Source organism: Salvelinus alpinus, chromosome 13 (genome assembly GCF_045679555.1).
Source record: "Salvelinus alpinus chromosome 13, SLU_Salpinus.1, whole genome shotgun sequence".
In the NCBI taxonomy this organism is placed as follows: domain Eukaryota; kingdom Metazoa; phylum Chordata; class Actinopteri; order Salmoniformes; family Salmonidae; genus Salvelinus; species Salvelinus alpinus.
In genome coordinates, this window is record NC_092098.1 from 42,350,061 (window position 1) to 42,364,004 (window position 13,944).

The 13,944-nt window shown below is 44.6% G+C and overlaps 1 protein-coding gene across 15 annotated transcripts in view; it reads right to left on the minus strand.

Moving 5' to 3' along the window:
- The window catches only part of LOC139537721 (disks large homolog 2), a 337,098-nt gene that overhangs the window by 320,359 nt on the left and 2,795 nt on the right, over window positions 1-13,944 (minus strand). For all 15 annotated transcript variants that reach the window (XR_011667590.1, XR_011667591.1, XM_071339347.1 and 12 more), the window contains exon 2: window positions 13,681-13,812. Coding sequence is in view for 13 of the 15 variants with exons in the window: in XM_071339347.1 (XP_071195448.1) it covers window positions 13,681-13,812 (132 nt within the window). In the remaining 2 variants the exon portion in view is untranslated. The remainder of the gene's footprint in view (window positions 1-13,680; window positions 13,813-13,944) is intronic.

Consider the following 13,944-nt stretch of genomic DNA (forward strand, 5'->3'; position numbering starts at 1 on the left):
ACAAATCAGCTGGGCTAGACAATCTGGACCCTCTCTTTCTAAAATTATCCGCCGCAATTGTTGCAACCCCTATTACTAGCCTGTTCAACCTCTCTTTCGTATCGTCTGAGATCCCCAAAGATTGGAAAGGTGCCCCGGTCATCAAATGTATTTATATAGCCCTTCTTACATCAGCTGATATATCAAAGTGCTGTACAGAAACCCAGCCTAAAACCCCAAACAATGCAGGTGTAGAAGCATGATGGCTAGAAAAAACTGCCTAGAAAGGCCAAAACCTAGGAAGACACCTAGAGAGGAACCAGGCTATGAGGGGTGGCCAGTCCTCTTCTGGCTGTGCCAGGTGGAGATAACAGAACATAACAGAAGATCCCACTCTTCAAAGGGAGAGACACTCTAGACCCAAACTGTTACAGACCTATATCCATCCTGTCCTGCCTTTCTAAAGTCTTCGAAAGCCAAGTTAACAAACAGATCACCAACCATTTAGAATCCCACCGTATCTTCTCCGCTATGCAATCTGGTTTCCGAGCTGGTCATGGGTGCACCTCAGCCACGCTCAAGGTCCTAAACGATATCATAACCACCATCGATAAAAGACAGTACTGTGCAGCCGTCTTCATCGACCTGGCCAAGGCTTTCGACTCTGTCAATCACCGCATTCTTATCGGCAGACTCAATAGCCTTGGTTTCTCAAATGACTGCCTCGGCTGGTTCTCCAACTACTTCTCAGATAGAGTTCGGTGTGTCAAATCGGAGAGCCTGTTGTCCGGACCTCTGGCAGTCTCTATGGGGGTGCCACAGGGTTCAATTCTCGCGCCGGCTCTTTTCTCTGTATATATCAATGATGTCGCTCTTGCTGCTGGTGATTCTCTGATCCACCTCTACGCAGACGACACCATTCTGTATTCATCTGGCCCGTCTTTGGACACTGTGTTAACAAACCTCCAAACAAGTTTCAATGCCATTCAGCACTCCTTCCGTGGACTCCAACTGCTCTTAAATGCTAGTAAAACTAAATGCATGCTCTTCAACCAATTGCTGCCCGCACCCGCCCGACTAGCATAACTACTCTGGATGGTTCTGACTTAGAATATGTGGACAACTACAAATACCTAGGTGTCTGGTTAGTGTAAACTCTTCTTCCAGACTCACGTTAAGCATCTCCAATCCAAAATTAAATCTAGAATCGGCTTCCTATTTCGCAACAAAGCCTCCTTCACTCGTGCTGCCAAACATACCCTCGTAAAACTGACTATCCTACCGATCCTCGACTTCGGCGATGTCATTTACAAAATAGCCTCCACTCTACTCAGCAAATTGGATGTAGTCTATCACAGTGCCATCCATTTTGTCACTAAAGTCCCATATACTACCCACCACTGCGACCTGTATGCTCTCGTTGGCTGGCCCTTGCTACATATCTGTCGCCAAACCCACTGGCTTAAGGTCATCTATAAGTCTTTGCTTGGTAAAGCCCCGCCTTATCTCAGCTCACTGGTCACCATAGCAACACCCACCCGTAGCATGCGCTCCAGCAGGTATATTTCACTGGTCATATCAAAAACCAACACCTCCTTTGGCCGCCTTTCCTTACAGTTATCTGCTGCCAATGACTGGAACGAATTGCAAAAGTCAATGAAGCTGGAGACTTAAATCTCCCTCTCTAACTATAAGCATCAGCTGTCAGAGCAGCTTACCGATCACTGCACCTGTACACAGCCCATCTGTAAATAGCCCACCCAACTACCTCATCCCCATATTGTTTTAGTTTTTTTGCTCTTTTGGACCCCAGTATCTCTACTTGCACATCATCATCTGCACATCTATCACTCCAGTGTTAATGCTAAATTGTAATTATTTCGCCACTATGGCCTATTTATTGCCTTTCTACATTTGCGCACACTGTATATAGATTTTTCTATTGTGTTATTGACTGTATGTTTGTTTATCCCATGTGTAACTCTGTGTTGTTGTTTTTGTCACACTGCTTTGCTTTATCTTGGCGAGGTCGCAGTTGTAAATGAGAACTTGTTCTCAACTGGCCTAACTAGTTAACTTCTCTAGGGTATGTGGGACGTTAGCGTCCCACCTCGTCAACAGCCAGTGAAACTGCAGGGCGCCAAATTCAAAACAACAGAAATCCCATAATTTAAATTCCTCAAACATACAAGAATTTTACACCATTTTAAAGATACACTTGTTGTAAATCCAGCCAAAGTGTCCGATTTCAAAAAGGTTTTACGACGAAAGCACACCAAACGATTATGTTAGGTATGAGCCAAGTCACAGAAAAAGACAGCCATTTTTCCAGCCAAAGAGAGCAGTAACAAAAAGCAGAAATAGAGATAAAAATTAATCACTAACCTTTGATGATCTTCATCAGATGACACTCATAGGACTTCATGTTACACAATACATGTATGTTTTGTTCGGTAAAGTTCATATTTATATCGAAAATCTGAGTTTAGACGGTACGCTACTGTCTCACTTGGCAAAAAGCCTGAGAAAATGCAGAGTGCCAAATTGAAATGAATTACTATGAAATTACTATAAAATCAAACTTTCATTAAATCACACATGAAAGATACCAAATTAAAGCTACACTGGTTGTGAATCCAGGAAACATGTCAGAATTCAAATAGGCTTTTAATAACTGATTGACCCTCCTTCTGCAGCAATAACCTCAACCAAACGTTTTCTGTAGTTGCGGATCAGACCTGCACAACGGTCAGGAGGAATTTTGGACCATTCCTCTTTACAAAACTGTTTCAGTTCAGCAATATTCTTGGGATGTCTGGTGTGAACCGCTCGAGGTCATGCCACAGCATCTCAATCGGGTTGAGGTCAGGACTCTGACTGGGCCACTCCAGAAGGCGTATTTTCATGTGTTGAAGCCATTCTGTTGTTGATTTACTTCTGTGTTTTGGGTTGTTGTCCTGTTGCATCACCCAACTTCTTCTGAGCTTCAATTGGCGGACAGAGCCTGACATTCTTAGGCAAAAAGTATTGATAAACTTGTGAATTCACTTTTCTGTTGATGATAGCAAGCTGTCCAGGCCCTGAGGAAGCAAAACAGCCAAAACCATGATGCTCCCTCCACTATCCTTTACAGTTGGGATGAGGTTTTGATGTTGGTGTGCTGTGCCTTTTTTCTCTCCACATAGTGTTGTGTGTTCCTTCCAAACAACTCAACTGTAGTTTCATCTGTCCACAGAATATTTTGCCAGTAGTGCTGTGGAACATCCAGGTGCTGTTTTGCAAACTTCAGATGTGCAGCAATGCTTTTTTCTTCCATGGTGTCCTCCCACAAACACAATTTATGTTTGATGTTTTACGCATTGTAGACTCGTCAACAGAGATGTTAATCTTCCAGAGATGTCTTATTGTCTTTAGCTGACCGTCTAGGATTCTTCTTAGCCTCATTGAGCGCTATGCTCTTGCAGTCATCTTTGCAGGATGGTCACTCCTTGGGAGAGTAGCAGTGCTGAACTTTCTCCATTTATAGACAATTTGTCTTACCGTGGACTGATGAACATCAAGGCCTTTAGAGATACTTTTGTAACCCTTTCCAGCTTTATGCAAGTCAACAATTCTTAATCTTAGGTCTTCTGAGATCTCTTTTGTTCGAGGCATGGTTCACATCAGGCAATGCTTCTTGTGAAATAGCAAACTCGAATTTTGTTTGTTTTTTATAGGGCAGGGCAGCTCTAACCAACATCTCCAATCTCATATCATTGATTGGACTCCAGGTTAGCTGACTCCTGACTCCAATTAGCTTTGGAGAAGTGATTAGCCTAGGGGTTCACATACTTTTTCCAACCTACATTTACATTACATTTTAGTCATTTAGCAGACGCTCTTATCCAGAGCGACTTACAGTAGAGTGCATACATTTTATTACATTTTACATACTGAGACAAGGATATCCCTACCGGCCAAACCCTCCCTAACCCGGACGACGCTATGCCAATTGTGCGTCGCCCCACGGACCTCCCGGTTGCGGCCGGCTGCGACAGAGCCTGGGCGCGAACCCAGCCCAGCCTGGGCGCGAACCCAGAGACTCTGGTGGCGCAGCTAGCACTGCGATGCAGTGCCCTAGACCACTGCGCCACCCGGGAGGCTATACACTGTGAATGTTTAAATGCTGTCTTCAAAATAGACAAAATACAATAATTTGTGTGTCATTAGTTCAAGCACACTGTGTTTGTCTATTGCTGTGACTTAAATGAAGATCAGATCAAATTTTATGACCAATTTATGCAGAACATTCCAAAGGGTTCACATACTTTTTCTAGCCACTGTAACTCAAAAACACTGAATATTTAGTTGGAGAAATGATTGTATGCTGGTATGTATAGTACATGTGTGTAAAATGTGAAGTGTTGTTACCACAGGGGGGGTGGAGGGGGTGTATTTGTTTTTGTGTAATTAAATAGTTAGAAATGTTGTCATGTAGCTCACTTTACCTTGGAATCTGTGATTTATTACCACAAGTATTATAAAATCATGATTTTCAAGCACGTTTGGTGACTGCATTTGTACATGTCCACTCTAGTTATAATACAAGCCTACTGCTAATATGAGTTTACGCAGTTCTAACATAATCCAAAAAATTGCAGCCTAAAATCCCAATCCTGCTATAGTGCACGTAACTAGAACATTAATTTGTGGTCAAGGCTGCCACCCTTTGGATTGTTTTGGAACTGCGTAGCATGACTAGCTCACAGTAGTTAGCAGTAACGTGACCATCAACATGAGGATCAAATATTGGACATGATTTATGAAAACATTGCAACAAAATAATGATACAAATACACCCCCCTCCTTAGGCATTAATCATGCAAACACATTTTTTTATTGTGACACTGTGTCAGTGAGCTCCAAATCTATGATTTTCTGTTTTTTACCCATGGAATTAGTGCACTGCGCCACCAGGATGTAGCTAGCATGCCATGTTTTTTAACTCATACAACGCTGTTAATTTTTGTCTATTCAAATGGACTTCCATTTGGACAAGCATTTATTAAGATCAGGTGTGGCCAATTAGTGGGTGAATCGAACACACTTAACAAGATAGAGGATAGAGATTGTTTTGTTGATGCCGAGAACTAAATATATGTTTTTAAATAACATTCTCTTTAATTTTTCTTGTGGTTTTTATGGAAAGTTCTTAATGTTCTCTGAACAATATAAGAAGATGAATTTAAACAGAACCATGAGGAAAGCTGGTGGAAACGTTACGCAGAGTATTGAAATTTACACAGGAGACTGTTGTTTCTGGACATTCTCTGAACTATTTGAGAACATTCCTAATGGCAAACCAGTTGGAGAACGTTCCTAGAACATTATCAAAACATTTATTAAATGTAACCACGTTTGAACGTTTAGAAAACGTCCTGTTAAAGTCATGAAATACCCAGAAAATAACATTATTTTGTGAAGTTCCTTAAACGTGCTGAGAATGTTCAAAAGCCAAGCAACTATCCTGTACCATTCCCAGAACATTGTGGGAAGGTTGTATGAAAAATAACCATAGGACAGCCACACTCTCACCAAGCTCTAAGAAACATATGGTTCTCAGAACGTTATGTGCTAGCTGGGAAAGGAGCAGGGTGACAACCCCTACAAGCAAAGCAAGGACTCTTCCTCATAAATCTGTCATCAAAGTAAGATAAGAATGTGTTCTTAACTGACTTGCCTAGTTAAATAAAGGTGTAAAAAAAAAATGATATTGTCAAGTCTAATTGTTGGATGTAGAGTGAATACCAATTACCAATGGCTATAAATGAGCTTGAACTGATGCATTTTGCAATGGTGGTAACAGTCCCACAGAACCTCAAGCTTGATCTGACAACCACAGGGGCCATTGTCATAAAGGGATATATTTTTTAAACAATCTAGTTCTATTTTCCACTGATCTACTCAACATTTACAATGATAACAATGAAAGTCAAGAACTGCTGCTGTGTTTTTCTTGCTGTGAGACAATAATGTGATTTTTAAAAAGTACATCTGTAATTCTGGTTGAAAATAATAGGGATTTTTCAGTTTAGAGTGATTTTAGGTGCTCTTTTTTTTACTGTTTCCCCTAATAAATTGTGTAGCAGTCTGATAAACTGTTGAGTCTACAAATGAAGTCGCAGTGTCTGTGGATCATTCTTATCATCGACCAGCGCCTATCAGAGTCCAAAACGTGTATGCGTACGCACAGCAGAGTTATAGATATGAATATTGGACGGTTGGCTTTCATACTTTTCTAATCCTCAGCGCGGCTCAAACTATTTCTACAACTGTGAACACATTTGAATGAATAGAGGAAGCGTACACCGAGCCGCGTTGGGAATTATGTAGATGCGCGCGGTCGGGCTGTGTGAGAGCCGGGTAGCTATGTCACGTCTCTGGACTCTGAATTACGCTTTAGGTTACATATTGGTGACAGAATTCGGATTGGAAACCATGCTTGCAGAGAGAATGTAAGGCCGATTATGAGGGGAAATAAAAATAAACGCGAGCAGGGGAGTGTGGCCTCGCTCTAAACTGAACAACCCAATTCAGCCCTTCTATTCCTCCGAAAGCCATAATAACAGATGTCAAAATAAAAGTCTTACACATTACTGTCTCAAAATAAAAGTTTCACATTATCATAAATGTGTTTACTGCTACAGCTCATGTTAGTACAATGACTGTGGGGATCAATAAACATTGTAATTTTTGTCAAATCTACATGAAACAAGTCTGTTTATTATTCATTGCTGTCTGCCAAGCTTCAAAGGGGAAGTTGGCAAAAAGGCACTGAGTGGTATATTCATGTTAGATATTCAAACAACATTTCGTCTTAGGTTTAGAAAAAAAAAGTGAATATGCATTTTAATAAATTGGATATTTCCTCTCTCCATATCATATCAAACAGCTGGAGGCAGGGCTTTCTCCTATAGAGCTCCATTTTTATGGAATGGTCTGCCTACCCATGTGAGAGACGCAGACTCGGTCTTAACCTTTAAGTCTTTACTGAAGACTCATCTCTTCAGTGGGTCATATGATTGAGTGTAGTCTGGCCCAGGAGTGTGAAGGTGAACAGAAAGGCTCTGGAGCAACGAACCGCCCTTGCTGTCTCTGCCTGGCCGGTTCCCCTCTCTCCACTGGGATTCTCTGCCTCTAACCCTATTACAGGGGCTGAGTCACTGGCTTACTGGTGCTCTTTCATGCCGTCCCTTGAGTGGGTTGAGTCACTGACGTGATCTTCCTGTCTGGGTTGGCACCCTCCTTGGGTTGTGCCGTGGCGGAGATCTTTGTGGGCTATACTCGGCCTTGTCTCAGGATGGTAAGTTGGTAGTTGAAGATATCCCTCTAGTGGTGTGGGGGCTGTGCTTTGGCAAAGTGGGTGGGGTTATATCCTTCCTGTTTGGCCCTGTCCGAGGGTATCATCGGATGGGGCCACAGTGTCTCCTGACCCCTCCTGTCTCAGCCTCCAGTATTTATGCTGCAGTAGTTTGTGTCGGGGGGCTAGGGTCAGTTTGTTATATCTGGAGTACTTCTCCTGTCTTATCCGGTGTCCTGTGTGAATTTAAGTATGCTCTCTCTAATTCTCTCTTTCTCTCTTTCTTTCTCTCTCTCGGAGGACCTGAGCCCTAGGACCATGCCTCAGGACTACCTGGCATGATGACTCCTTGCTGTCCCCAGTCCACCTGGCCGTGCTGCTGCTCCAGTTTCAACTGTTCTGCCTGCAGCTATGGAACCCTGACCTGTTCACCGGACGTGCTACCTGTCCCAGACCTGCTGTTTTCAACTCTCTAGAGACTGCAGGAGTGGTAGAGATATTCTTAATGATCGGCTATGAAAAGCCAACTGACATTTACTCGTGAGGTAGTGACTTGCTGCACCCTCGACAACTACTGTAATTATTATTATTTGACCATGCTGGTAATTTATGAACATTTTAACATTTTGTCCATGTTCTGTTATAATCTCCACCCGGCACAGCCAGAAGAGGACTGGCCACCCCTCATAGCCTGGTTCCTCTCTAGGTTTCTTCCTAGGTTTTGGCCTTTCTAGGGGAGTTTTTCCTAGCCACCGTGCTTCTACACCTGCATTGCTTGCTGTTTGGGGTTTTAGGCTGGGTTTCTGTACAGCACTTTGAGATATCAGCTGATGTATATAAATTGATTTGATTTGATTTGTATCATTATTTCCTTTTTGATAACCAGTGGGGGCTTGTGCCAGAAAGAGTGAACGCCCATTCTCAGATAAGCCAAAACAACATTAATCTGAATTGGAGGATAGAGATTCCAGGGAGTCAAGCACAAGAAGGTCTGATCAGTGTGTCACAGATAATAATAATAATACAGAGGTTATAGCATTCATTTCACATAGACTTAGCCCTTGCTAATGGCGGATACGGCTTTGAGAACAATAATGCATGGCCTGAACAACTCTTTGTCTGCAATAGATTTTCAAACTTGACCTGAGCGGTCAGATTGCAGGTTTCATTATTAGGGGAATGACCATGTCATGAACTTTGAAATTATGAATAAGAATCATGCATTATACCAATCTCCAATAATGCAGTGAGGAAATACATGAATTCAGTTGGATCAAATATGCAAAAAGCCCACATCAATATGCTTATTTTGAATCATTACAAAAACATCACAGGGGAAGAGTAAGAAGAGTACCTAGAAAAATACCAGAAGCACCTACTGCAATATCAGCAGAGTTAAAAATAAAAGCCCTAAACCTGCAGAATGTGCCCACTGCTCAGGCATAGCAAACTGCAGGTTAAGCAAATGTGACAATAGACCATCCTCTAGGGATAACACAAGTATTGTGAATGCCAAAAAGTACTGACTTAGGTGACTTATCATTCAGCAAAGACCCCATTTAAAAGGGGCAATAAGCAGTTGCTACATCCATTTTTGGACTTATAAATTAACAATATTGACTCTTGAAATAATAAGTTATAAATGCCTCATGAACTTAGTTCAACTGTCACACCCCATCAGAACCAAATATATACATTTGTTTTACTTCAATGTTTGTAAACAAAGTGAATGTAAACAACAACTATATAGCCTCAAAAGTTGGTCAAAGAATTTGAAAGTGGTTACATTTCTCCATCCCCATTGCTCAGATTTTTGCTGAAATAGGGGCAGGCCAAATGCTTTGTTATTGTTTCTACTGCTGATTGCTGCTTTAAACGGTTATTATAAAATAGTTATTACTTTTAAAGGTAGACTCAGCAATATGATGTACAGGTAACTGACCAAATAAAGGAAACACCAACATAAAGTGTCTTAATAGGGCGTTAGGCCACCATGGCCAGAACAGCTTTAATGCACCTTGGCATAGATTCTAAAAGTGTATGGAATGCGACACCATTCTTCCACGAGAAAGTCCATAATTTGCTGTTTTGTTGATGGAAAACGCTTACTCAGGCGCTGCTCCAGAATCTTCCATAAGTGTTCAATTGGGTTGAGATCTGGTGACTGAGACGGCCATGGCATATGGTTTACATGCTCATCAAACCATTCAGTGAACACTCGTGCCTTGTGGATCGCATTGTCATCCTATGGAGGCACAGCCATGATAGCAGAAATAATGGCCAAAATAATGGCCTGCCCAGCGTTTTTATACATGATCCTAAGCATGATGGGATGTTAATTGCTAAATTAACTCAGGAACCACACAGGTGTGGAAGCACCTGCTTTCAATATACTTTGTATCCATCATTTACTCAATTGCTTCCATTATTTTGGCAGCTACCTGTAGGTGCCTCTCCCTCTACGATACGCACTTCCGGGTTGGAGCGAGTAGTTGCATTCCGCTTCGCTCCACAGGTAGTATTACATTTCATTTCATTACAGTACAACAGTTTGATTTGTTTGATCTTAGCTGGCTACATAGCCGTCTTTGTATCCAAGATAATTGTGTAGTCTAGAGTAATTGTCGAGGTTACCTAGCCAGCTACACTTTCAAACAAAGTCAACAACGCAGCCACTGCTAGCTAGCCTATTTCACCAGCCAGCAGTACTATATCATTTTAGTCAATAAGATTTTTTGCAACGTAAGCTTAACTTTCTGAACATTCGAGACGTGTAGTCCACTTGTCATTCCAATCTCCTTTGCATTAGCGTAGCCTCTTCTGTAGCCTGTCAACTATGTGTCTGTCTATCCCTGTTCTCTCCTCTCTGCACAGACCATACAAACGCTTCACACCGCGTGGCCGCTGCTACTCTAACCTGGTGGTACCAGCGCGCACGACCCACGTGGAGTTCCAGGTCTCAGGCAGCCTCTGGAACTGCCGATCTGCGGCCAACAAGGCAGAGTTCATCTCAGCCTATGCTTCCCTCCAGTCCCTCGACTTCTTGGCACTGACGGAAACATGGATTACCAATGATAACACTGCTACTCCTACTGCTCTCTCCTCGTCTGCCCACCTGTTCTCGCACACCCCGAGAGCTTCTGGTCAGCGGGGTGGTGGCACTGGGATCCTCATCTCTCCCAAGTGGACATTTTCTCTTTCTCCCCTGACCCATCTGTCTATCGCCTCCTTTGAATTCCATGCTGTCACAGTTACCAGCCCTTTCAAGCTTAACATCCTTATCATTTATCGCCCTCCAGGTTCCCTTGGAGAGTTCATCAATGAGCTTGACGCCCTGATAAGTTCCTTTCCTGAGGATGGCTCACCTCTCACAGTTCTGGGTGACTTTAACCTCCCCACGTCTACCTTTGACTCATTCCTCTCTGCCTCCTTCTTTCCACTCCTCTCCTCTTTTGACCTCACCCTCTCACCTTCCCCCCCTACTCACAAGGCAGGCAATACGCTTGACCTCATCTTTACTAGATGCTGTTCTTCCACTAATCTCATTGCAACTCCCCTCCAAGTCTCCGACCACTACCTTGTATCCTTTTCCCTCTCGCTCTCATCCAACACTTCCCACACTGCCCCTACTCGGATGGTATCGCGCCGTCCCAACCTTCGCTCTCTCTCCCCCGCTACTCTCTCCTCTTCCATCCTATCATCTCTTCCCTCTGCTCAAACCTTCTCCAACCTATCTCCTGATTCTGCCTCCTCAACCCTCCTCTCCTCCCTTTCTGCATCCTTTGACTCTCTATGTCCCCTATCCTCCAGGCCGGCTCGGTCCTCCCCTCCTGCTCCGTGGCTCGACGACTCATTGCGAGCTCACAGAACAGGGCTCCGGGCAGCCGAGCGGAAATGGAGGAAAACTCGCCTCCCTGCGGACCTGGCATCCTTTCACTCCCTCCTCTCTACATTCTCCTCTTCTGTCTCTGCTGCTAAAGCCAATTTCTACCACTCTAAATTCCAAGCATCTGCCTCTAACCCTAGGAAGCTCTTTGCCACCTTCTCCTCCCTCCTGAATCCTCCTCCCCCTCCTCCCCCCTCTCTGCGGATGACTTCGTCAACCATTTTGAAAAGAAGGTCGACGACATCCGATCCTCGTTTGCTAAGTCAAACGACACCGCTGGTTCTGCTCACACTGCCCTACCCTGTGCTTTGACCTCTTTCTCTCCTCTCTCTCCAGATGAAATCTCGCGTCTTGTGACGGCCGGCCGCCCAACAACCTGCCCGCTTGACCCTATCCCCTCCTCTCTTCTCCAGACCATTTCCGGAGACCTTCTCCCTTACCTCACCTCGCTCATCAACTCATCCTTGACCGCTGGCTACGTCCCTTCCGTCTTCAAGAGAGCGAGAGTTGCACCCCTTCTGAAAAAACCTACACTCGATCCCTCCGATGTCAATAACTACAGACCAGTATCCCTTCTTTCTTTTCTCTCCAAAACTCTTGAACGTGCCGTCCTTGGCCAGCTCTCCTGCTATCTCTCTCAGAATGACCTTCTTGATCCAAATCAGTCAGGTTTCATGACTAGTCATTCAACTGAGACTGCTCTTCTCTGTGTCACGGAGGCGCTCCGCACTGCTAAAGCTAACTCTCTTTCCTCTGCTCTCATCCTTCTAGACCTATCGGCTGCCTTTGATACTGTGAACCATCAGATCCTCCTCTCCACCCTCTCCGAGCTGGGCATCTCCGGCAAGGTCCACGCTTGGATTGCGTCCTACCTGACAGGTCGCTCCTACCAGGTGGCGTGGCGAGAATCTGTCTCCGCACCACGTGCTCTCACCACTGGTGTCCCCCAGGGCTCTGTTCTAGGCCCTCTCCTATTCTCGCTATACACCAAGTCACTTGGCTCTGTCATATCCTCACATGGTCTCTCCTATCATTGCTATGCAGACGACACACAATTAATCTTCTCCTTTCCCCCCTCTGATAACCAGGTGGTGAATCGCATCTCTGCATGTCTGGCAGACATATCAGTGTGGATGACGGATCACCACCTCAAGCTGAACCTCGGCAAGACGGAGCTGCTCTTCCTCCCGGGGAAGGACTGCCCGTTCCATGATCTCGCCATCACGGTTGACAACTCCATTGTGTCCTCCTCCCAGAGTGCTAAGAACCTTGGCGTGATCCTGGACAACACCCTGTCGTTCTCAACTAACATCAAGGCGGTGACCCGTTCCTGTAGGTTCATGCTCTACAACATTCGCAGAGTACGACCCTGCCTCACGCAGGAAGCGGCGCAGGTCCTAATCCAGGCACTTGTCATCTCCCGTCTGGATTACTGCAACTCGCTGTTGGCTGGGCTCCCTGCCTGTGCCATTAAACCCCTACAACTCATCCAGAACGCCGCAGCCCGTCTGGTGTTCAACTTTCCCAAGTTCTCTCACGTCACCCCGCTCTTCCGCTCTCTCCACTGGCTTCCAGTTGAAGCTCGCATCCGCTACAAGACCATGGTGCTTGCCTACGGAGCTGTGAGGGGAACGGCACCTCCGTACCTTCAGGCTCTGATCAGGCCCTACACCCAAACAAGGGCACTGCGTTCATCCACCTCTGGCCTGCTCGCCTCCCTACCTCTGAGGAAGTACAGTTCCCGCTCAGCCCAGTCAAAACTGTTCGCTGCTCTGGCACCCCAATGGTGGAACAAACTCCCTCACGACGCCAGGTCAGCGGAGTCAATCACCACCTTCCGGAGACACCTGAAACCCCACCTCTTTAAGGAAGACCGGGGAGAGGAGAAAGGAATCCTTCTAACCCCCCCCCCCCCCCCCTTAAAAGAGTTAGATGCACTATTGTAAAGTGGTTGTTCCACTGGATATCATAAGGTGAATGCACCAATTTGTAAGTCGCTCTGGATAAGAGCGTCTGCTAAATGACTTAAATGTAAATGTAATGTAAATGTAGGTGCACAAAGTAAACAGCATAGTGGGTAAATTTCCGCAACAACTAAGTGTTGAAGCGCAAGGCTCAACTTCAACGATGTTTTGGTGCACTGGCGACCACAGTGTAGCAGTGTGAAGTGAACCTGTGCAGATACTGTGTGTGACTATGTGAGAGTGAAGTCTTGCATCTCGCTCATCTCAATATCTGTGGTGCTGCTTGTGGCAACGTCATTTAGCTGAGTCTACCTTTTAAGTCAAAAAATGCTTGCATTCTTGCCACTAGCATAGACATTCAGTGTGTCTATAAAATTCCATATACTTTATGAAATGGAATATAACGGTGAACATGGCTAAACAGTTGAGGGGATATTGGTTTTTGTTATGTCAATAAAAACAACAATGGATTCTTCAATGAATGGATGGATTCCAATAACCTGCTGACTTACCAAGCAGTGCTTGGAACAGGCTGCTTTTGAAGACCCCCATCACTCTCTGAATGGCAGTTTTGAGCTGTTGTTCCTCTGGCTTCATCAGTTTAGCACAGTAGTCTTCCAAAAGCCCTAGGGCCCTAGCTGTGTCTGCAGGAGGGTACGGATTGGAGACCAGTTAGCATGCTATTCAAATGATGGTCACATAAGTTATTTTGAACATAGTCACAAGTGATGAAATATCACAAACCACCAGACAAGCACGGACCAATTCACAAAGGC